The 19,708-nt window shown below is 44.9% G+C and overlaps 1 protein-coding gene across 1 annotated transcript; it reads right to left on the bottom strand.

The window, feature by feature from the left end:
- Positions 1-342: 342 nt before the first annotated feature.
- dcn (decorin) lies at positions 343-18,078 on the bottom strand. Its single transcript, XM_044021915.1, has 8 exons — positions 17,715-18,078; positions 10,814-11,043; positions 7,112-7,224; positions 4,973-5,186; positions 4,075-4,188; positions 3,792-3,885; positions 2,982-3,120; positions 343-1,911 (listed from the first exon to the last, which is right to left on the bottom strand). The coding sequence occupies exons 2-8, from the start codon at positions 11,016-11,018 to the stop codon at positions 1,711-1,713; spliced, it is 1,080 nt and encodes a 359-aa protein (XP_043877850.1). The 5' UTR covers positions 11,019-11,043; positions 17,715-18,078; the 3' UTR covers positions 343-1,710.
- Positions 18,079-19,708: the final 1,630 nt, after the last annotated feature.

The raw sequence follows: 19,708 nt of genomic DNA, 5'->3' as shown, positions 1-19,708 counted from the left end.
CCTGACTCTCTAGTTAGTTTTTAGAGTGATTCAATAACGAGAGTCTGCCACCGATTTCATTCACAACTGTCGCTTGTATATAAAAAGATGCCGGAATCGAACCCCTTTTTTTTTTTCTCCACTCATTTCAGAGGACAAAAACGACGTGGGCGTGAACATCTGCAGCGTGACTCATTGTTACCAGATGTGAAATCCGTTTGCCGCTGCTCTGACCCCCTTTACATGAATGTCCACTGATGTGACATTTAATTCTCACCTCCAGTCCCTTTTCTATACCTCCTTCCTCTTCTTGCATTATGTATAAAATACAAGTTCTGGTCATGACATCCATCAAAAACCCGCTACTGTTTCCATTAGTATTTTTATTTTGTTCAGGACACCGTAGCTGGAGCCCCTGCTCCTTTGTGGGGTTGGGGAGAAAAAAGAAAGAGGAACACCTTTTTATTTTTGCTGATATATTAAGTCTGGCGCTTATGATAAGTGCTTGTGCCTTTTAAGTGAAGAGAGTTTTTTTTTATACAGCATTTATATACAGCGTCTATACATACAACATCTATACCACTGTGGGCGCGATGGGCATGCCGGTCCAAAGAAAACACCCTCCAAGTTTGCTGTACTTTTTGAAACAAAACAAACAATAACAAAAAAATAAAATAGAAGGCAAAGAGCAGGGAAACATCGAGAGAGACGAACATACACACAGGCATTAACAAGAGATTCCAGAAAAAGCACCAAATTGAAAGAACAAAAAATAACAGCATGCATATAAATCTTTGGGAATGGCCTCTGTTTTAAAACATACATGGTTTATTCTATATTTTCAGAAGCTATTTTAATCCTTTTTTTTTTTTTCTTTTAAAAGAAACAACATACACAGGAACAGGGCAACAGGATGGAATGTGATGGAAGAAAAAAACATCCAGAACTGAGAAGCACAACACAATGAAAGAGATCACAATGTGATAGAAGTCGTCACGGTTGCCTTTTATCTCTACTTGAATCGAGCACAATACAAATAGAAAACTCGTGGGGGGCGGGGGGTTCGTTCATGGAGTGCAGCGTGGCAATCGCACACTCTAAACGCTATTCCTAGTACACACAGGTAACATCTAGTACATTCTCTTGTACCGCAGCTGTTAAAAGGCATTTGTAAAAACACAAGTTGACCCCGTCGCTGCCTGCTCTACAGGCCAGTCAGTCCTACAATGGATAAAAGGTCATAAGAGGTGGGATTATCACATGAATATGTCATATTCCACATAGAAATCTTTCTTTTTCTTTTTTTTTTTTTGGTCAGGGTTTCACGTCCGAAGTTCAATTTATCCGTTGCATGTTTTTTTTTTGTTTTTTTTTCCTGCACGTAATTGTGCAAAACGAAGGCTAAACTGGTCCTATAATTACTGTGCTGTGAGTGAGAGCATCACCATCGTACGCCGGTGTTTGCCGTAAGCTGTGTGTGTGTGTGTGTGTGTGTGTGTGCTACTGTCGCACCAACCTCGAAGCTAAATAGTGAAATTGATATGTTTCAAGGTCCATGTCCACTAAAAAATATGATGTGTGTCAATGAGATTTTCTTTTTTTGGGGGGGAGGGAGGGGGGAGGCAGTGTTGGTGGGGGTGGGTGGTCAAACACGCACGCTTACAAAACTTTCACACACTCGTTCACAAACACACACACGGTCTTTGCGGAGGCGCGCCGCCGGGGGACGCTCTACTTCTTCCTGTAGTTGCCGAGCTGGATGGCGGAGCGGTCGAAGACGCAGCGGAAGGTGATCGGCTGAACCTCCCAGTACGGCACGGGGTTGCTGAACAGGCTGATGCCAGAGTACATCGCCTTCTTGGTGTTGAAGCCGGGAGGACAGAAGTCCTCTGTTCCCACGGCGGCAATCTTGTTGGCGTGGAGGTAGACCACCTAGAGGGAGAGGGATTGAAATCATAACAATGTTTAGTCACGGCAATAATTAAAGTCATTCTGAAAATAGAGCCCATAGAGGAGGACGATACGACGCATGTTTGACTACACACAGAGGAAAAGGAAAATGATATAACCCTCCGCTACACTAGGTGGCGATATACCCTGCCTCAAAAACACTATATTTTATTGTTTGAAAATACACTTGCTCTTTGCGCTCCCTCATTTGTTCTCTACGCTCCCTCACTTGTCATTTGCGCTGTGGTTTGTTTGTTTGTGGGCGGGCCTTAGGAAGCTGCCTGCTGATTGGCCACTGAGTTTTGGAGTGACAGCTCCAAAAAACCTCATGTATGAACTTACAAAATATTATATTCTGTGAGCTGGAACAACATTAATGTGATTTATCCCGTGGGTTAGGAGCTGTGGATACATGCAGTCATAATTTAACTTTGAGTAGTTTGATTTAGTACAATATCAGTAGGACTAACGTGTTTACTTGTATTTTATAGGAAACCTAACATTATAGTTTGTTTTGTTTTTTTCTTATTTTATTATGCAAACACGTGTGTTTGTAGAACATCTTACAGCACTTAAGAAGGGCACGACAACAAGGCAACAAATTCAGTGAAGAAGACACCGCGAAGCCAGCGGATCCAAAACCCTCAATTAGGCACATCATAACGAATAACATTTGTCATGTTATCCGATTTGAATTACACCAAAAACAAGTTTGTAAGAAACAAAGACGAAGAACATGACTCTTGTGAGTACATTTAAATAATCCTGCACTCATAAATCTAGTATACCACTTGAATAAAGGTATACAAGACACCAGGAAGGGTTTGTTTACACTTCTGCCTCTACAAACAAACTAAGTGAATCCAGGTGAGAATTTGGGTTGACTTGTAATCGGGTAAATGTGAAATGCAGCAAAGTAAACTCTCCCAATATGGTTTACATCAGAGACAATGAGCTGTGTGTGTGATCGCACCGCGGGAGAATGAACTATGTGATTTGAGCGAGTTAATTTGCTGGAACGAGATGCTGATCCTGTGACACGAGGACTGTACCTGGATGTACTTGTGGTCGGGCAAACCAGGAGGAACGCTGGTCATGATATTGTTGTCCAGGTGCAGCTCGCGCAGGTGGGGCACGTTAGCCAGGGTGCCGTTCTCCACGGAGCTGATCTCATTGTAGCTCAGACCCAGTCTGCAACGAGAGTCAGCCGCTTGTTTAGGAACAAAAGCACAAAAACGAGACTGCGACTTCTTCAGCTTTGGAAAATAACAAACACAAAATCAAGTCATAACAAAGCCCTCTCTGCTCTCGCCGTGGCATCTTTGGCGTAATCTGAACAGTGATCCGATAAACACAACGCAACATAGTTTGATAAACAAAAACAGTTATTTTGACTATCCGAAACCTATTGTTTAGGTTTCAGGGTTTCTGATACAGAGACACCAGAACTGGCAACCAGAGGCATGTCAATCCACATAATAAACACATGCAAAGCATGAGAAACTCAGATAAGAAACATGAAATGCTGAAGCAATATGCCAATATGAATCGTGACAAGATGGAGGAATTTACAGCCATCTCAGTAACAATGACACCTAAGAGATGTTTGGCAACTTAATTTTATGCATGTTATTCAAAACATATACACATATCCTGTTGAGGGACCAGAAAAAAAACTCCCGCAACCCATCTGTGGGTCCCGACCCAGTCTTTGGGAATCACTGAACAAACAAGGGAACAGAGCCAGTGGCTCGACCACAGCTACTCTTAGTATTAGCAGTGCAAATTCATCAGAAGATTTATTGTGATCGTCAAATGACAAGGTTAGTGTTTCGAAAAAGGAGGATTAAAATCTCTAGTACTTAGCCAGGTTCTTCAGGCCTTTGAGGCTGCCAGATGTCACCTTGCTGATCTTGTTTCCGTCCAGGTGGAGCTCAGAAAGAGAGCTAGGCAGACCTGGCAACCCACAAGTTGAACATTATCATAAATACCTCAAGACTCACCACGTAAATAGATTGCATGCAAAGGCGTTTCCTCTTAGGCGTCATTTCGCGACATACACATCGACATCTTCTCAAAGTGTTTTCGTTCATTTTGGAGCGACAGAAGCGCGCACTTTTCAAGATAAGTCGCCAAGCTGCGAACCTTTGGGGATGTCTGTGATGTTGGTGTCTGCGATGCGAATGTAGGAGACTCTCTTCAGGTCAGCGAAAGCACCGGCTTCAATGCCGGCACTCTTCAGAGGGTTGGATCCGAGCTCTGAATGAAAAAAAGAAGAGAAACTTAAGATCACAGGAAGATAAAGAGAGACAGAGAGAAATAACAGCAGTATTGGATCACTTCTATGAGGTTTATTCCCCTCCTGGTCTGTTACGGGAACATGGGAGTCACAAGTAAACAAAGTCTTGGGCAAGAGAATGGCTTGTGTTTACAAATGAGATTCCACACCAGATTCTCCAATTTGTTACAATGGGACCATAATTCTCATATCCTTGAATTTTAAGTGACTGAATCCACTTTTAGTTTAAACTATGCCAAAAAACGATTTGTGAAAAGGGAAGTAAACAGTTTTCAGATAGTTGATCAACACTGAGCAAAGCCGTATACTCTATGTCCAAGTGCTGAAACAGTGCAGCATGTCATGTACGTGTCACATTGGCACAAGATCACTTTTTGATCAAATAGTTGCAGGAAATAGTCAGCGCCAAGACCAAAACTAAGGAACCAGCCACGGCATTTGAATTCCCATTGGTTACGGTCCTATTTGTGCTCCCCTTTGAGTTGAAAGAAGAAAGAGGCACAACGAGGCACTTAAAACATCTTTCGGATGCGTTAGAACGAGACATCTTCTGAGCACATGTCCGTTGTAATGGCCCTAAAACGTCAACTTGGATCAAAAGAGACTGAACCAAATTTAAAGAAAAGGCTATGTGAAGCTTTTCCCTGTTATTCAGAGGCATTTTAAGCTGTCGCCTCTGCCGTTCCCCTCCCAGTGTTTGGCACTACTCAAATAAACAAATCAGCATGTTTTTGGAGTTCATACCCATGACGATGACATGGGACATGCCCTGGAAGGAGGCCTTCTTGATCTTAGTGATGGCGTTCTCGTGGATGCGCAGCTCCTGCAGGCTCTTGGGCATGTTGGCCGGCATATCCTTGAGCATGTTCTTAGACAGGTAGAGGCGCTGCAACTTGGTCAGAGGGCTGAGGGCCTTGGCGTGGATGACTGTTATTTTGTTGTTCACCAGGATCAGAGCCTAAAATCGAGGGAGAGATTAGATAACAATATCCTTACAGCACTGACTTGGGAGCAAAACTGAACTAACAAAAAACAGTTTTTCCAGCACCACGTGTTGGTGGTCAATGAACTGCTGCATGATTGGTATGCTCACACTCACAGGGGCTCACCACAGCCGTAGCGAGCATCCTGGTCTCCGGCCAAAACAGTGGACGCTGCAGTGCTTTACTTACCGACAAGAAGCACTCAAACAAGGTAATTCAAACAACACTCGAGCCTTGCTCGATGACGGTCACTTTCCTCTTTGGCCAAATGTGCTGCGGTTGATGAAAGTTTATTTTTATTTTCCAGTTGCAGTCCGTGTTGTGCTGGGAGTCAGTCATTTGTTGATATTAGCAGACTCCATTTCAACCCAAACAACAACTCATTTTCTTCTCGCTACTTGCTGCTTCGGTAGCAGTGGTTGGAAGTTGGCCACTGATGTTTACCTGAGGCATACGGTAGCGTGCATAACATCATGGAGCAAATCCCTCACAATTCCTACATCATGGATCATTGGCAGGTTCATCATCTGCCCTGCTGCACTGGTGATGAGTGGTGCCCTGAAGGCCAGCACGTGGCCGGTGGGCAGATCTACTGGAGCGGCTACAGAACCTGGTGTTCCCATTTATATTCCACAATGAGGCATTACAAGAACCAGGAGGAGACCCACGCAGAGGCAGAACAGAGTGGACCTTCACGTATGCAATAAATGGTGTCCATATCCCAGGTCTGGAAGGCCCCAACTCGTCCTTCTCAGCAGGTACAATAGAACAAAACCACCAACTCACTACTGCTTCTCATCTGCGGGCAGAAGGTCCCAAGCCGCAGGCCTCGCCCACATCCTACTGCCTGCGGCTGCAAAACAGCAACAAGTCGGTAATGGGATGCTCAGCTCAGAGTTGAGACCTGCCAGACTCAGAGGATGGATCTGCCATTCTTCTTTCTGTCCATCAACAGCTCTCCTCCTGATTCTCCCTTCTTTTCACTTGCGGATTTAGATGAGAACAGTGAACCAGTGATGAACCACTCTAGAGTTTACTTGCAAGTGGTCTGAGACCACCTTTTGGTCTACATCAGATGTCTGACCCAAACAACCACTACTTAAGGGATAAACGCACCAGGGTTCCATTCAACCACACTAAACAAGGCTGATGAGAACCACACCCTTACTCTCATGTGGATTACTCTGAAGTACTGGGACTGTAAAATATGTGTACTTCTCAAAAATGAGACATATTGAGCCCAGCAGCTGTTAGATACTGCAACCAGGAGCCTACTCTGTCGAGATGGAGGGTGAGGTCTGGCGCCGCCATGACTTACAGTATCTCTAATGCATTTTTCAAAGGAATTTTTACTCCCGCTGTTCCTGTCTTGTGTAAGCAAGCTGATGTTAGGTATGTGGTCCATTCCACTCAGGAGGACTGTTGCATTACAGCGAAAACAGCTCTGACTGTCAGACAGAGGTATTTACTGCGAGCATGATAGCTACAGGAGTTTAGAGGTTAGCACGCGCGTGTGTGTGTGTGTGTGTATAAGGCCAGTGGGTGAATAGTTTCCATGCACCTGGAGACTGGGGCATGTGGAGGTGATGGGAATCCCTGTCTCTGGATGGGAAGTGGGGTGAGGGTGTTGTGTAAGATCTGAGGGAGGAGGAGGAGGAGGAAGAAAGATCTCTGGTGGAAGGCCGTGTGGGCTTATTGATTAGATTTTACTGTGTGTGCTGCAAAGTGTGAGTCAGTGTTTTGGCAACGCCTCATCACAGCTGGTTATTATCTGTGGACACACACAGACACATTATACTACAAATATGCTGTACCTCCTCCCTTCATGTAGAAGAGGGGTTGTAGTGAGTGTGATGGTTATGTTGCCAGTAAACGGATGGACGTGAAAAACATCTCTTACATGCAGTCCTTTGAGGTTCTTGAAGTCGTTCTCCTTGATCTCAGTAATCTTGTTGTTCTGCAGGTCCAACAGGGTGGTGTCATCAGGGATGTCCCCGGGAACTGCCTTCAGACCTGGTGGACAATTTTGTACAACAGTCTTTAAGTAGATGTGGGCCACAGCCATGAAAACCATTAGAGTGGTGTATGATGGAAAAATGGGGTTTGATGTGAAGTGGTGACAGCGCTGTTTCAGGGGATGAGTGGCTAACCACATTCTGACCGTAGCAAGAAATGGACACAAAATGGTATGCAGAAAATGTTCCATTCAACAAATCACAGTAACATCAGAAATAATAAAGTGTGTTTATTGCAAAAGTGTAAAGTAAAAAGTTTGGGATTGCCAAACTGCATTGTGGGTCCACTGCGTGTATAGCAAAAAAAAAATTGAGGAATGTTAATCTTTTCAAGATTTGGTGCGAGTGCCGGCCAAGTTTATGCTTTCAAGCTCAAACACACCGTCCAAACGGAGCTATCGGACAAGACTGTGTTTCTTGTTTGTAGGTTAGAGTGCACTCATGATGGGTGACACACCGCTAACTGCCAACAGCCACGTACATCACCGGCATACCTGAGTGTGCCGTAACTGTCTCCTGCTTTTAGGATTGGGTTTCTTGGTAAGCGGCTCCGTTCTAACATGAAATCAAATCAATCAAAATGTCCAAAAGTGGGCTGGACAATATTAGAGAAGACCACCCCTACAATGTTCTTAACCCGAGAACACTAAGTTGCATGGGTCCTTGGGTACCTTCATGCTGTTTACTGACAAAAGTAGGAGTGTTTCCCTGACCCCATCACTGTGTTCGGGTGATTTTCACCCGACGTTGGTGATAGAGGGTAATATTTTTTTAGGCTGTACCTTCACCAGACAAGGCTCACATGTATATACACATATATATATGTATATATGTGTATATATATATATATATGTGTGTGTATATATATATATATATATGTATATGTGTGTGTGAATGTGTGTATATATATATATATATATATATATATATATATATATATATATATATATATATATATATATATATATATATATATAAAATTTAAAAAGAAATCAAAGCAAAGAACATATAGAGATTTTAAATGAAGTACTTGGAGACTCTTAAGTCTACTCAAGGACCAACTGTTATGTAGTCCAAGAAAGTCCATCCTGGAAGTGCAGGAGAAGGAGTTTAATAGCATTTACACTGAAATAACAGGGTCTGCTTACAGAGGACCATGCTACATAAAGTCTCAATGACGGGAACTTGATGCAGAGTTGGTTTTATAGTGACATTCTTCATGAACCAATTTACTGTTGTGCCCTGTGGAACATATGGTTAAAAAAAAGAAAAAAGGACCTCAAAACTAATTTCCTTTTGGGGGGGACTCTAAGGTACCATCGCGATTTAAGATGACACATGTTTTTTGAAGGAGGCCAGACATTTTTCTTCTCTGTGTATGCGTGGTGAGACAAATAAAACACACACACACACACACACACACTTAAGATTTATAATGCGCAGTTTACATTTCAGAGGAAGAGGCGTGGGGTAAACTGTTTAACAACGGAGCTCAGATCCCTCATTGCCTCTCCGCATACATGCAGCACATTACAAACTGTATGTCTGGACAAAAAAAAAAGGTTGTGATGATTTCACCCAAACATTGCGTCCAGCTAGGTTTTAGCTTTAGCTGTCGACTTTCCCAGCTCTGCATGTGGACGAGCCACAAACCATCACAGCTGTTTGTGGTCGCCGCCGTCATTACAGCACCACACAACGTACCTCTATCTGTGTATGCTGCAAATTCTTTCTTATTGTTCTTCTCCCGGGCCCGACTTTCTCAGCCTTTTCCCGCTGCAATTTGGAATATTCTATTCTTTTTTTTCTTTTCTTTGCTAATCTGTTCTCCATTTTTGTGGCAACGCAAAACCACACAACTGGAATCGCCTGTAGCACACTTTGTTCTCACCATTGTACACAGTTTAAATGGGTCTGTAAAACTGGGTCTATTGTCACCCAAACTACAGGACCTGATGTAGCAGTTTCTTTCGCAAAAATTGTAAAAATGATTGAAATATCCAGGACTGGGACTTTAAATCTTGCCCCAATGGTCAGCATTAATCAATCTGCTTCAGACTGGACTAGGCCGGTCTGGACTGGACTCCTATCAGCTCCTCCTGACAGTGTTATGTAATATCCTGCCTGTGCACGTCTGGGAAAAACATGTTAATGTGGCTGTGTCGCCAAAGGCCTGATCGTCTCACGCGTTAGTTTTTCGAGTATGTCTGGACTTTTTGGTTGGTGGCGTGAGAGAGTGAGAGAGAGAGTGAGTGAGTGAGTGAGTGGATGTGACTGTGTGATTTGGTGATTGTGCCATCTCAAATTACACAGAGGAACTGTAAATGTAACAACAACACATTTTAAACTTCTTCCTGGAAGTTTTTTTTTGTTGTCTAAATTGGGGGTGGCGCTGATAATGAGCAGACTCCTTCTGTCTTGACCAGGCCTGTGTGTGTGTGTGTGTGTGTGTGTGAGTTCAAATATATACAGGTCTGAATCATGTGTGTGTGTGTGTGTGTGTGCGTGCATGCCAGCAGGTCTGGGGAGCAGATGAAGGCTTGGGGCCAACCCTGCTAACGCCGGAGTCGAAGACCCAGCCAATGAGCTTCATCTCGGGGGGGGGAAAGTGCTGCTGCTGCTGCTGGTGCTGGTGGGGCCCCAGCTGCAGCACTGATGTAATGGAACCAGTGTTTTTTTTCTATCTTTCTCCAACTGTTTGTGTTTTTGTCTCTTGACTGTTAGCTACCTGTCCATCTGCCGGCATCATGTTTACTTCTAACGCTGTTTCTCGTCCTGTGATTCATTTCCTTTTCACCAGATCCCCTTTAGCCTGATAACTGAAAGTGGTTCTAAGTAGTCTCTCTTCATTTTGTCCCTCATCTGTTTCAGTGAAGCCGTGGCCCCTCCCATCGCAAACAAACAGCCGAGCCGAGCGTTTTTTTTTTTTATGTAATACACAAGAATAAATGAGGTCAAAGGCTTTTTTTTCCTGTGGCAAACTTTGCGAGATGACTCAAGCACTTTTAATTGCTATACATCAGATTGAACAAACAGAGCTGATAAACTCCAGATACTGACGATGACACTGAGTAAACTGTTGTGACTGCGCCCGGGACAAAGTGCTGACAAATTCTTGCCTGAGGGGAAGAAAAAAAAACTATTTTCAACGTCTGAGGTGCAAGGATTTGTTTAAGCGTCACCATTGTTTAAGGGAAAGGAGAAAAAAAAAAGCCTTTCTGCCCACAGTGAGGAAATAATGTGACCGTTAACGAGGAAGTGGAATACGGGACTCACATCTGCGAGCGTTTAACTTATCAACATTTGTGTCATGTTCTCTGGGAGACTCTGTAACACAACACACCGACCGATGACCCCGTGGGTTTGGGTTGGGTGGTGGAGACAGACCGGCTCGTAAACTCTGTCACTTAAAAAACCCACAAATGTCACTCACCACAGTAAAAGTATCGCAGACGCTGCCTGACCGGAAGACAGTGGACATTTTGGACTTGTTCGTCTTTTCATTAAAGGCTTTCAATGCGAAAAATTTGTTACTCTAACTATCTCTAAGGAGGATAATGTGACGAAGAAGACGGGTCTGTTCTCACCGAGGTCAGAGCACTGGATCACACGGAGGTGGCACTGGCATCTGAATGGGCACTTGGGTCCCTCGGGCATGGCGGGCACGGTTAAGTCTGGAATCAAGCCCGATCCCGGCTCATCCTCCAACATGAAGTCCAGGAAGCCGGATTGGCGGAAGGGCAGGGCCCAGCAGGCGGTGACCAGGAGCAGAGAGAGACAGGCCGACCTCATGGTGCCGCAGTGCAAGCAGTGGAGCCTGGAGGACGAGAGGACACAGTTTAAACGTTTGGCCTGGAGACACCGTCTTCCAAAATAGTCCGTGTAACTATCTGTTTGTGATTTAATGTTATAATCTCACAAAAGTACAAGGAGGATAGGTTTTCAGCGTGGCAGGGGTTCAAAGAGAGCGCAGAACATCAGACGCCAGGTGACGTCCCCGAGAGGCAGAGGTCGACGGTGAAGGTCAGAGGTGAAGGAGATGAACGATTGGGTCAAACAGTTTAGTGAAGCGAGCGGTTAACTGTTGATGTTGTGCAGAAGGAGGAAGACCGAAATCCCGTATACACAAACAAAAAAGAATAGAATTGTATTGTCTGGAACTGGAGGAACATTTTCTTTGGGTCAAGATTAAGGATATAAAGATACATTTATAAGCAACAAAGAGTCGTAATAGAAGCTGAAAACCTGCTTCTGGTCTCTATAATACATGTAAAGCCGATATTTTGTAACTTCTGTCCCAAATCACTGGAGCTACTTTCCTTTAAGAGTCCCCCAGTAATGTTTCCACTTCAAACTACCTTAGCCACAGCGAAAGGAAAACAACACAAGCGGCTGAAACGAGGAACATCTGCGTTAGCTTTCACAGGCGCACACACACACGGGAGACATTTTCATGGCTGTAGGCTACTGCATTTTCTAATTCTGCGGTAATGAATCACAGCGATCGTGTGTTTGCCAAGAACTTCACCGTGTCATTGTGTTTGTGTGTGTGTGTGTGTGTCGGGAAAGTACAACAAAGTTGCATGAATCCTGTGTCATTGCTTCCTTTAACCGTCTGTTTTCAAAGACACAGCCTCTCTCTCTCTCTCTCTCTTATTCAAATCCAGTGCGGACATCCACGAAGACTCCTTGACCTTTTACACACACACACACACACTGAGTCTCAAAGACCTAGCAATCTGCTTGTCAAGCGTAAAGCCAAAAGTTGCTCCTTCCTTCTTGGTGCCACAATAATTGAAGGGCGGATTTTTATCCGCGGCTGCTAACAAATGATTTGGGAGAAGCTGGTCTGCAGCAGCCGTCCTTGACCTGAACATTATGACCCGGGATGATGAAACTGACCCAAAAGCCAGTCGAGTTGAAAGAGACTCTTGGACTGTGTGGACGTTGTTGTATCTGAGGGTCGACTTTGCCGTTATTTGTATCAGCGCGTATCTTTTGAAGGGTGTCGTAAAAAAAACCCTTTGCTTTCATACGGGTGGCCTCCACGAGTGAGGAGAGACACTGTTCTGTGGTGTTTGAGAGAGAAGGCGAGAAAAATGGATGTGCTGATGTAGTGTTATCCAGGTTTAAGGTTACATGAGGTCATGTGGACCGCGGCCCGTGAACGACTCTCAACACGCTCTGTAATTAGAGTCAACGGCCACCGCTGTGACACACTGTACAGCTTCAATCCCAGTGGTTACAGTGCTTGAATACAGTATGACCAAACTTGAAATCGCTTCAGTTGAGAAGAGCCTCGCGTTGGACGGGATATCTGTTGCCTCTTTAATGTGTTCTGTTTCTGTTGCTAAGACGTGGAGGAAAAAAAAAGCTTGAAAAACACACTCGACGGGATGATTTCATGCGCCGTCACGTGGACGCGATGTTTAATGTTGAGACGTTTTTTTTCCCCACTTAAAAACAGGTCTTAACATACAGTGGATCCAGAGGACATGTTGTTCTTGTCTTCAACACACTGAGTCATCTTGGCCGCGCGAGAGCGTCTTATCTCACCGCGGCTGAAAGCGCGGTCCAGTGTAAACCTTGTTTGCAGATTTGGCAGCGATGTTCCGCCGCTGCAGCACTGTAAAGCTCTCTCGGGTCATCCAGTCTTTCACTGGTGCCTTTGTGATGGTTCATTTTTAATCCTCTGCAGATGCCAGAAGGGTTTGGGCTCGTCCTGTAGCTTAATTGCATTTAGCATTGCACTTTGCCAAGAATTTGAACGTCCGTTTATCAAACTTTTCACGGCGGTGCTGATGTTGGTGAACTTCTCACATCCTGCACATAGAGCCAAAGCCTATGTCTGCGAGCTCTGCGGAACAACAAACAGGTTTCACTCGTGATTACTGACCCTTATCTCCCTGCTTTGATCGGTGACCGCAGGCACATGAGCAGATATACACGTGTGCGTTGGTGTAGACCGTCAGATGGCCCTCCATATGTCCGGCCTCCGATCCATCAATCATGTCCAGACATTTTTCAGCAGCTTTTCATGCGAGCCAGACAGGCAAGACGAAGAATGGCTTTTAAATGTGCAGAGACAAGCGTTACAACTATATATTATGGCGTGTTTTCGATTGGAAAAGTCCGGTTCGGTACGTGATTTTTTTTTGCGGAATAGTACCCAACCCTTCCCTTGGGGTACCAGAGTAATGGTACAGTTCGGCAGGAGCTAAACCCCCCGACAGTCAGCTGTTTGGGCGACAGAAAAAGCGACACTCCTTGCGACCGGCTTGACGTCTTGTTTTGACAAACAGTCACAACTAGAGAAGACAAAAAAAAGCTGCTGGATGTCCTCCTTTGTTGTCTATTGTGTCGCGTTCTACATATCTTACTGAGCAGCTGTTGGGCACAGCACGCGCCCCATCTACCAAGTAAAGGTACTGGTACAAATGTTGTTTTATGTGTAACCGCAGCTGCAGAACAAACTAAGTGGAACGAAAACAACAGAGTCTGGAGACTTTGGATTAGCATCATCAGAGAGGTGAAATAAGGCATCATCCGAGGTCTGTGGGGCAAACGGAAAGGTCAAATCCAAAACTCAGCAGTCGTGGTCCAACGTGAAAACACATAAATTCAAAGATCCTCACAGCTCAGCTCCCAGCAGGCGAGAACCTCTGAAGACGATGCGTGAGGCAACCTGCCGGGCCCCAGGCTCTCGGTTCTTTCATTAGCAGTCTGCTCTGATGTGTCCACAGGCCCCTGAAGGATGACCTTCTGTGAACACACAACATACATAGGCTCCTAAAGCAACACACTTGTGTGTGTGTGTGTGCACACATAAAGCCAGAGGGGCTGACAACACAGCATGCAGGAACATGAATGGACCATGCATCTATCAGCATTTCAAATCCTTGTCAAGAAGATTCAGCTTCCTGGGATCATTTACCACCCCATTCCCATTGGTATAAAAAACGTTTAATACCAGTTTTGTATCAAATTTGGCTGTGATTGGCCTGAGAAACCACACTAATTTCTTCTTTGGCTGCTTCATTTTTGGCAGCAATGCAACTTCTAGCAATATTTCTGGTGCAACGCTACGACATGCATTCATCGTTCCTGCTTAAAAATCTTTGAGTTTTGATGAGGGGCTGAGGTAAAAGACACAAAATTGGCACTGCAGTCCATTGTCTTGTTGTTTTCTTTGTTGGAAAACTACTTTTGTTTTGGGTGCATTTGTTGGTATAACATTTCGTGCACAGGATTAAAAGAAAACACCACAGGCGATTCACACTCGGTTATTAAAAAAATCCAGCAGAGACTCACACATTTTAGTGGGAAAAATTGACTGAACATAAAAAATCTGATGTTAAAATAGGTCAGAATACATGAGTCCGCTCAGGGTTGCTTCAGTCAGAGAATTATGACAAGTGGACCTACACTAATCAGGGAATTTGGCAATAAGGGCTTCACAACCGAGTTCTCCATTTATTTTAAATTGTCGTTGCAGAAGCACCACAACAGAAGAGGCGATGACACATCTGATGAATCTGGCCTTTTTTACACATTTGACCAAAAGTCACATTGGACGTTTGGGAAATTCTACAATTTTGGTGAACCGGGAAACGCTGGTTTGAGACTGAATGAAGTCACGGGCAGATGTGTCAAACTCAAGTCTGTATTTCCAAAGATTAACATTCCCCCCAAAAAGGATAGGTGGTGAATCACACTCTGACCGATTCTATCTTCATCTCTTCGTGTCTCTGAAACCTGCGATTAATCATCTCTGTCTCGTCTGACGAGGGAGGGGGAAAAAAAAAAGGGATGGAGGTTGACATTTCCTGTGGTGCGGCGGCATCCCTGTCAATTCTCCTGTCGCCCTCTTTTGTCTCATCCCTCTCTTTTCTCCCCCCACCCCCTCCCCAAGTCTGGCCCCAGCATTACTAATGATTCCCAGACAGGAAGCAGGGCTCGCATGAGGGAGTAAAGTGATTTTCCCTCCTTTTGCTTTTGTCACTTTCTCCTTTTCTATCACAGCCCAATTTTCAACCCTTTTCTTTTTTTTTCGATGACACAACTCCACAACTCTTTTATTCGTTAAGAAATACCTGAGCCGAGAGTGGTAACGCCATGGAGACAACGCAAACAGACACCCACTACCGTCCCGCTCGACCACTACCTCCCCCATCCCCATCTATCTCTTCAGCTCTGCAGCCCGCCTGTCAGCAGTGAATCACTGTAAGGTATTTACAAGGCCACAGGACATTTAAAACACGTGTGGCCCTTTTTAACCTACCAGCAAACGAATATGAGCCTCCCTCCCACGTGGCTGCATAAACACATGCTTGGGCACATACGCCTGATTGATAACAAAGCTGAAAGTGCACTCTCTAATGGATTTCTGCCTTTAGTCGTGGTCTCGGGAGTCAGTGGTCATTACTTTCTACTCATGTCAGATACATCAGGGGATTTTGTGAGCGAGTGTGTGTGTGTGCGTCTGAAACTATGCACTGACACAGCCAACAAACAATTCTAGAGCCAAAACATTCTTTGTATTAGGGGTTAGGCCAACTCTTGTCTGGAAAAGAGCCGTCCGTGCTCCCATGTGTGCATGCACGGGGAGGTTTTTTGGCTTCAAGAAAGCCCCAAGGCTCTTTGAACACAATCAATTTTTTTTGCAGCAACAAAAAAAAAGTGTTTCAAAAAAGTGTCCGAGCCCTTAGCTATTACTAAAACATCATCCCGGGGCCCTGCCGAGAGCATACTTTCTGTTGTTTGGAGCCATAGCATGAGAAAAAGAGCGAGTGGTTAAAGCCACATTTCAGCTGTTCCATGAGAGGAGCTGTCGGCCTGCCATCAACCTCAGTCCCATTATCAACAGTCTGCGCGCAGCAGCAGCACAGACGTGGACAAACTGCCCAACCTTTTCTCCTTTCTTCTCTTTCCATCTCCTCCCAATTAAAGCGCTCTCTCTCTCTCTCTCTCCCCCTCTCCCTCCTTCCCTCCCATAGCTCATGGCATTTCTCTTTCTCTGTCTGACCCCTGAAACTTTGGCCAGAGAGACTGACATGTGGAACTTTCTGCTATTCCTGTGAGCAAAAGGGGCCTTCATGGCTGATATCCACTCAATTCCATTGTTCTGTGGTGCTTTTTGACCCAGAGAGCTGAAGTCCAGATGGAAAAAATGCAGCCCCTGAGTGCAAATCTGGGCCTTGTCTCCTCCCAAGCCTCCATTTGCTCAGTCCTGGTTTCAAATGCTAAACATCTGCTCTGCTGAACTCTAAAATATGAAGTCCTGAGGTACTTATGTTGCTCTGAGTGTATATTTCTTTTTTTATTTACTCCATCTTGTTTCCCTTAGTTCAGTCCACTCACTATATTTCAGTGCAGCTGAACCTTATTAGGTTTTTTTTTTTCCCCTCCTGGCAAAAAAGGATGTAATGAGTTAGTTGTGTTGGAGTTGTGGGATGGGTGGCTTTACCGGGAAGCCTTCAGACCTCTCTTTGATAGAAGAAGCCGTATCATTACAGGATTAATGGCGCTGTGTGTTGCCAGGTACGGCTTTTCTGAAAATCCTCCTCTTCAAAAGTCCCTCACTTAAAGTTGCCCCTAGCAATTTTTGGGTGCCGTTCCGCTCCTGAGAAAACACAACAGTCAACGCCACCGCGGGCAGGGGAAGGGTTCACGCTGTCACTGAGAAGGGAGCAGACAGATAAGACACAGGGGCCTGGTTCTGCAATCTGAACACACTACTGGAATGGAAAGTGTCAGCAGCAGCAGCAGCAGCAGCAGCAGAAAACGGCTTTTTCCAAGCGATGGGGTTGAGTCAACACAGAGAAAAGCCTCGTTGTCGGGGAGAGAAAACATTTCTGCCTCGTCTTAACCACATTTCTTTGTGTCCCAACATATTTCGAAACTATAACCTGAGGATCTGCAAGAAAGAATCAGTGATGGACACATACATTTGGCAGAGGATTGAGGACCAGCATCAACACCACCACCACCACCACCACCTCCACCACACCCCCTTCCCCAGCCGCTGCTCTTTTCAGTGAGTTGTATGCAGATTGGACTGGAAACAATTAAGTCCACTCATCACAAAGCCAAGAGTGTTGTGGGAACAAGACCTGGCAACATATTTGGAATATAATACAACACAGACTCACTCTCACTCACTCACTCACTCACACGAAAGCTGAACAAAGTAAACGCAGCACAAAACATGAAGCAGTGAATCAAACGTCTTACACAAAATGATAGACGGGCACACGTGTATTTTTAATGAATGGAAGAACATCATCAGCGTATGATGTGTGAAAAATAATCAATAAAGACATTTCTCATGGATGCAGGAAGTCACAATCAAGAAAAGAATCAACCACCCTCTCTGTGTCTCTCTTTTAAAATAAGCCCAAAGTGGAAACCCCTGCTCCTTTCCCTCAAACCTCACTGATACCCCCACACTTCTATCTCCCCCCCCCACAAGATAAAGGTATGACCTACCTGTTCTCAGTTAAAGTGAGACAAAGAGAGCAGAAGTGGGGCGAGATGAGCTTGACTCCCAAAATCCAGCCGAGTGGGGGGATGAGACTGTGAAGTGGCTGCGAGGGCCTATGGGGTAATTGGACTCGGAGCACGCTCAGCCAAGATCAAGCAGGTGTGCTCTGTCACAACAAGGGGAGGAGAGAGAGGGCGAGAGAGGAAGGGAAACAGAAGGGGGAGAGAGAGGAGAGAGGAGAGAGAGACAGAAGGAGGGAGGGGTCCAAGCGTTGAGCTCCTCTCAGGACCGAAACAATTGGTGGAGGACTTCCCCGGTTCTTGCTGTGCGTGTTCCAAAAACAGCTAGAAATGGAGAAGGGAGGGAGAGAGAGAGAGTGTGTGTGTGTGTGTGCAGGGAAAGGGAGACAGGGAGAGGGAAGGGAAAAAGGGGAGAAAAGAAACAAGGAGAGAGAAGAAAGAAGCAGAGAGTTAAAGGCAAAGAGCAACGATTGGGCAGGCAGCCACCCTCACTGTGACATCTGGTAATGATAGGTCCTGTGTGGAGTGGAGAGCTGAGAACTCTGCACACTAACTCTTCCTTCTCTCTCTCTCTCTCTCTCTCTCTCTGTGTGTGTGTGTGTGTGTGTCATTCATTCTCTTTAAGACTCTAACAAACACACACACACACACACACTGATCTATTACCTCACCCTAAACTTAATCATTAAAAATGAATGCCCGACGTTAACTCTCACATTAACCCCTCACTAAACCTGTCCTCCCTCTGAAATCTGAGGATTTATGGGAACTTTTGTTTAACCCTTTCCATCTCTTTCAAGATGTGTATGTTTTGATATATGGATCACAATTTCATTTTCCATATGAATTATTTAATAGATCCATATGTGTGCGTCCCGACAGTTTAATCAGTTAAGTTTAAAAAAAGACCTTAAGATATTTGAAACATATTGTATTTTGTCACATCATGACAGCATCCTGTTGTTTTTGGGTTGTTGTTGTTTTTTTGACATCTCAGCCGTCTAAATGTTCACTCTCTGGTGGACGATGAGCTGCCAGATTCAGACCCTCAGCTGCGCAAGAGGAAAAGTCCCTGGATCGCCGATTGAATGTATCATAGAAGTCGTTAATAATACACGTATAGAAAGTTCACCAATATTCATATTATTCCACGTTTTATTGTCTACCGCCAGAGCCAATCCCAGGTGACCTAGGCGAAAAAAAGCAGAGGCACACCGTGGACAGACAACCATCGACTGTCACGCTCACACCTGCTTGTTTTGGGACTAAAGGACCGTGGAGAAAACACACGGAAAGTGGAAATGGACCTGGATCTAATCGACATGTGGGTCGGAGGGAAAGCCGACCTTATTTTATCGTCGCGACTGGGTGGCATCACGTGTTTATGGAGACGCGTGTGTCATGTCTCAAGTTTGTCCATTACCTAATGTCTCAGTTGCATGTGGTCAGTTTTTCTCTGAGTCTCGTCCTTGATCTACTTTCTCGTTGTTTCTTAGAAACCAGAAATCGGGATTCCTCCGTAAACTATATCTCATCTGTATCTGAGATGATGTAGTTTGGAGACGCGTGATCCTCAACGGCGGTTATGAAGCGTCTTTAGCTGCAAATTTGTTCTATAAAACAGTCCATGTTTGGCTTTTCTACGCCAACGCAGAAACTTAGGACGCCTGTGCTCACTCCTGCCTTTCCCAAATGTGTCAGGAATCTATGGTGGCCCTCACGCACCAAAAAGGATGTAGACGCTCTTTCACATCTCTCTCCACGCTGCCATCTCCTCCTCCTCCTTCTTCTCCTCTATTTGCCTTGTAAGCTTCAAAACGAGAGACGCGTGCTCTGGCGTGTTTGTCCATCTTGCTGTAGAAACACGGCGGCCCTCGTCCAAAGATCGTATGAAAACCAAATGATTTGAATTGTAAAAGTAGTTGTTTACGTATACAGACAGAGTTACGAGTAGTATATAAGCCCTCCCCAGAGGGAAA

This window comes from Solea senegalensis, linkage group LG3 (assembly GCF_019176455.1).
Source record: "Solea senegalensis isolate Sse05_10M linkage group LG3, IFAPA_SoseM_1, whole genome shotgun sequence".
Lineage (NCBI taxonomy): Eukaryota > Metazoa > Chordata > Actinopteri > Pleuronectiformes > Soleidae > Solea > Solea senegalensis.
This window is presented reverse-complemented; position numbering and strand designations above follow the sequence as displayed.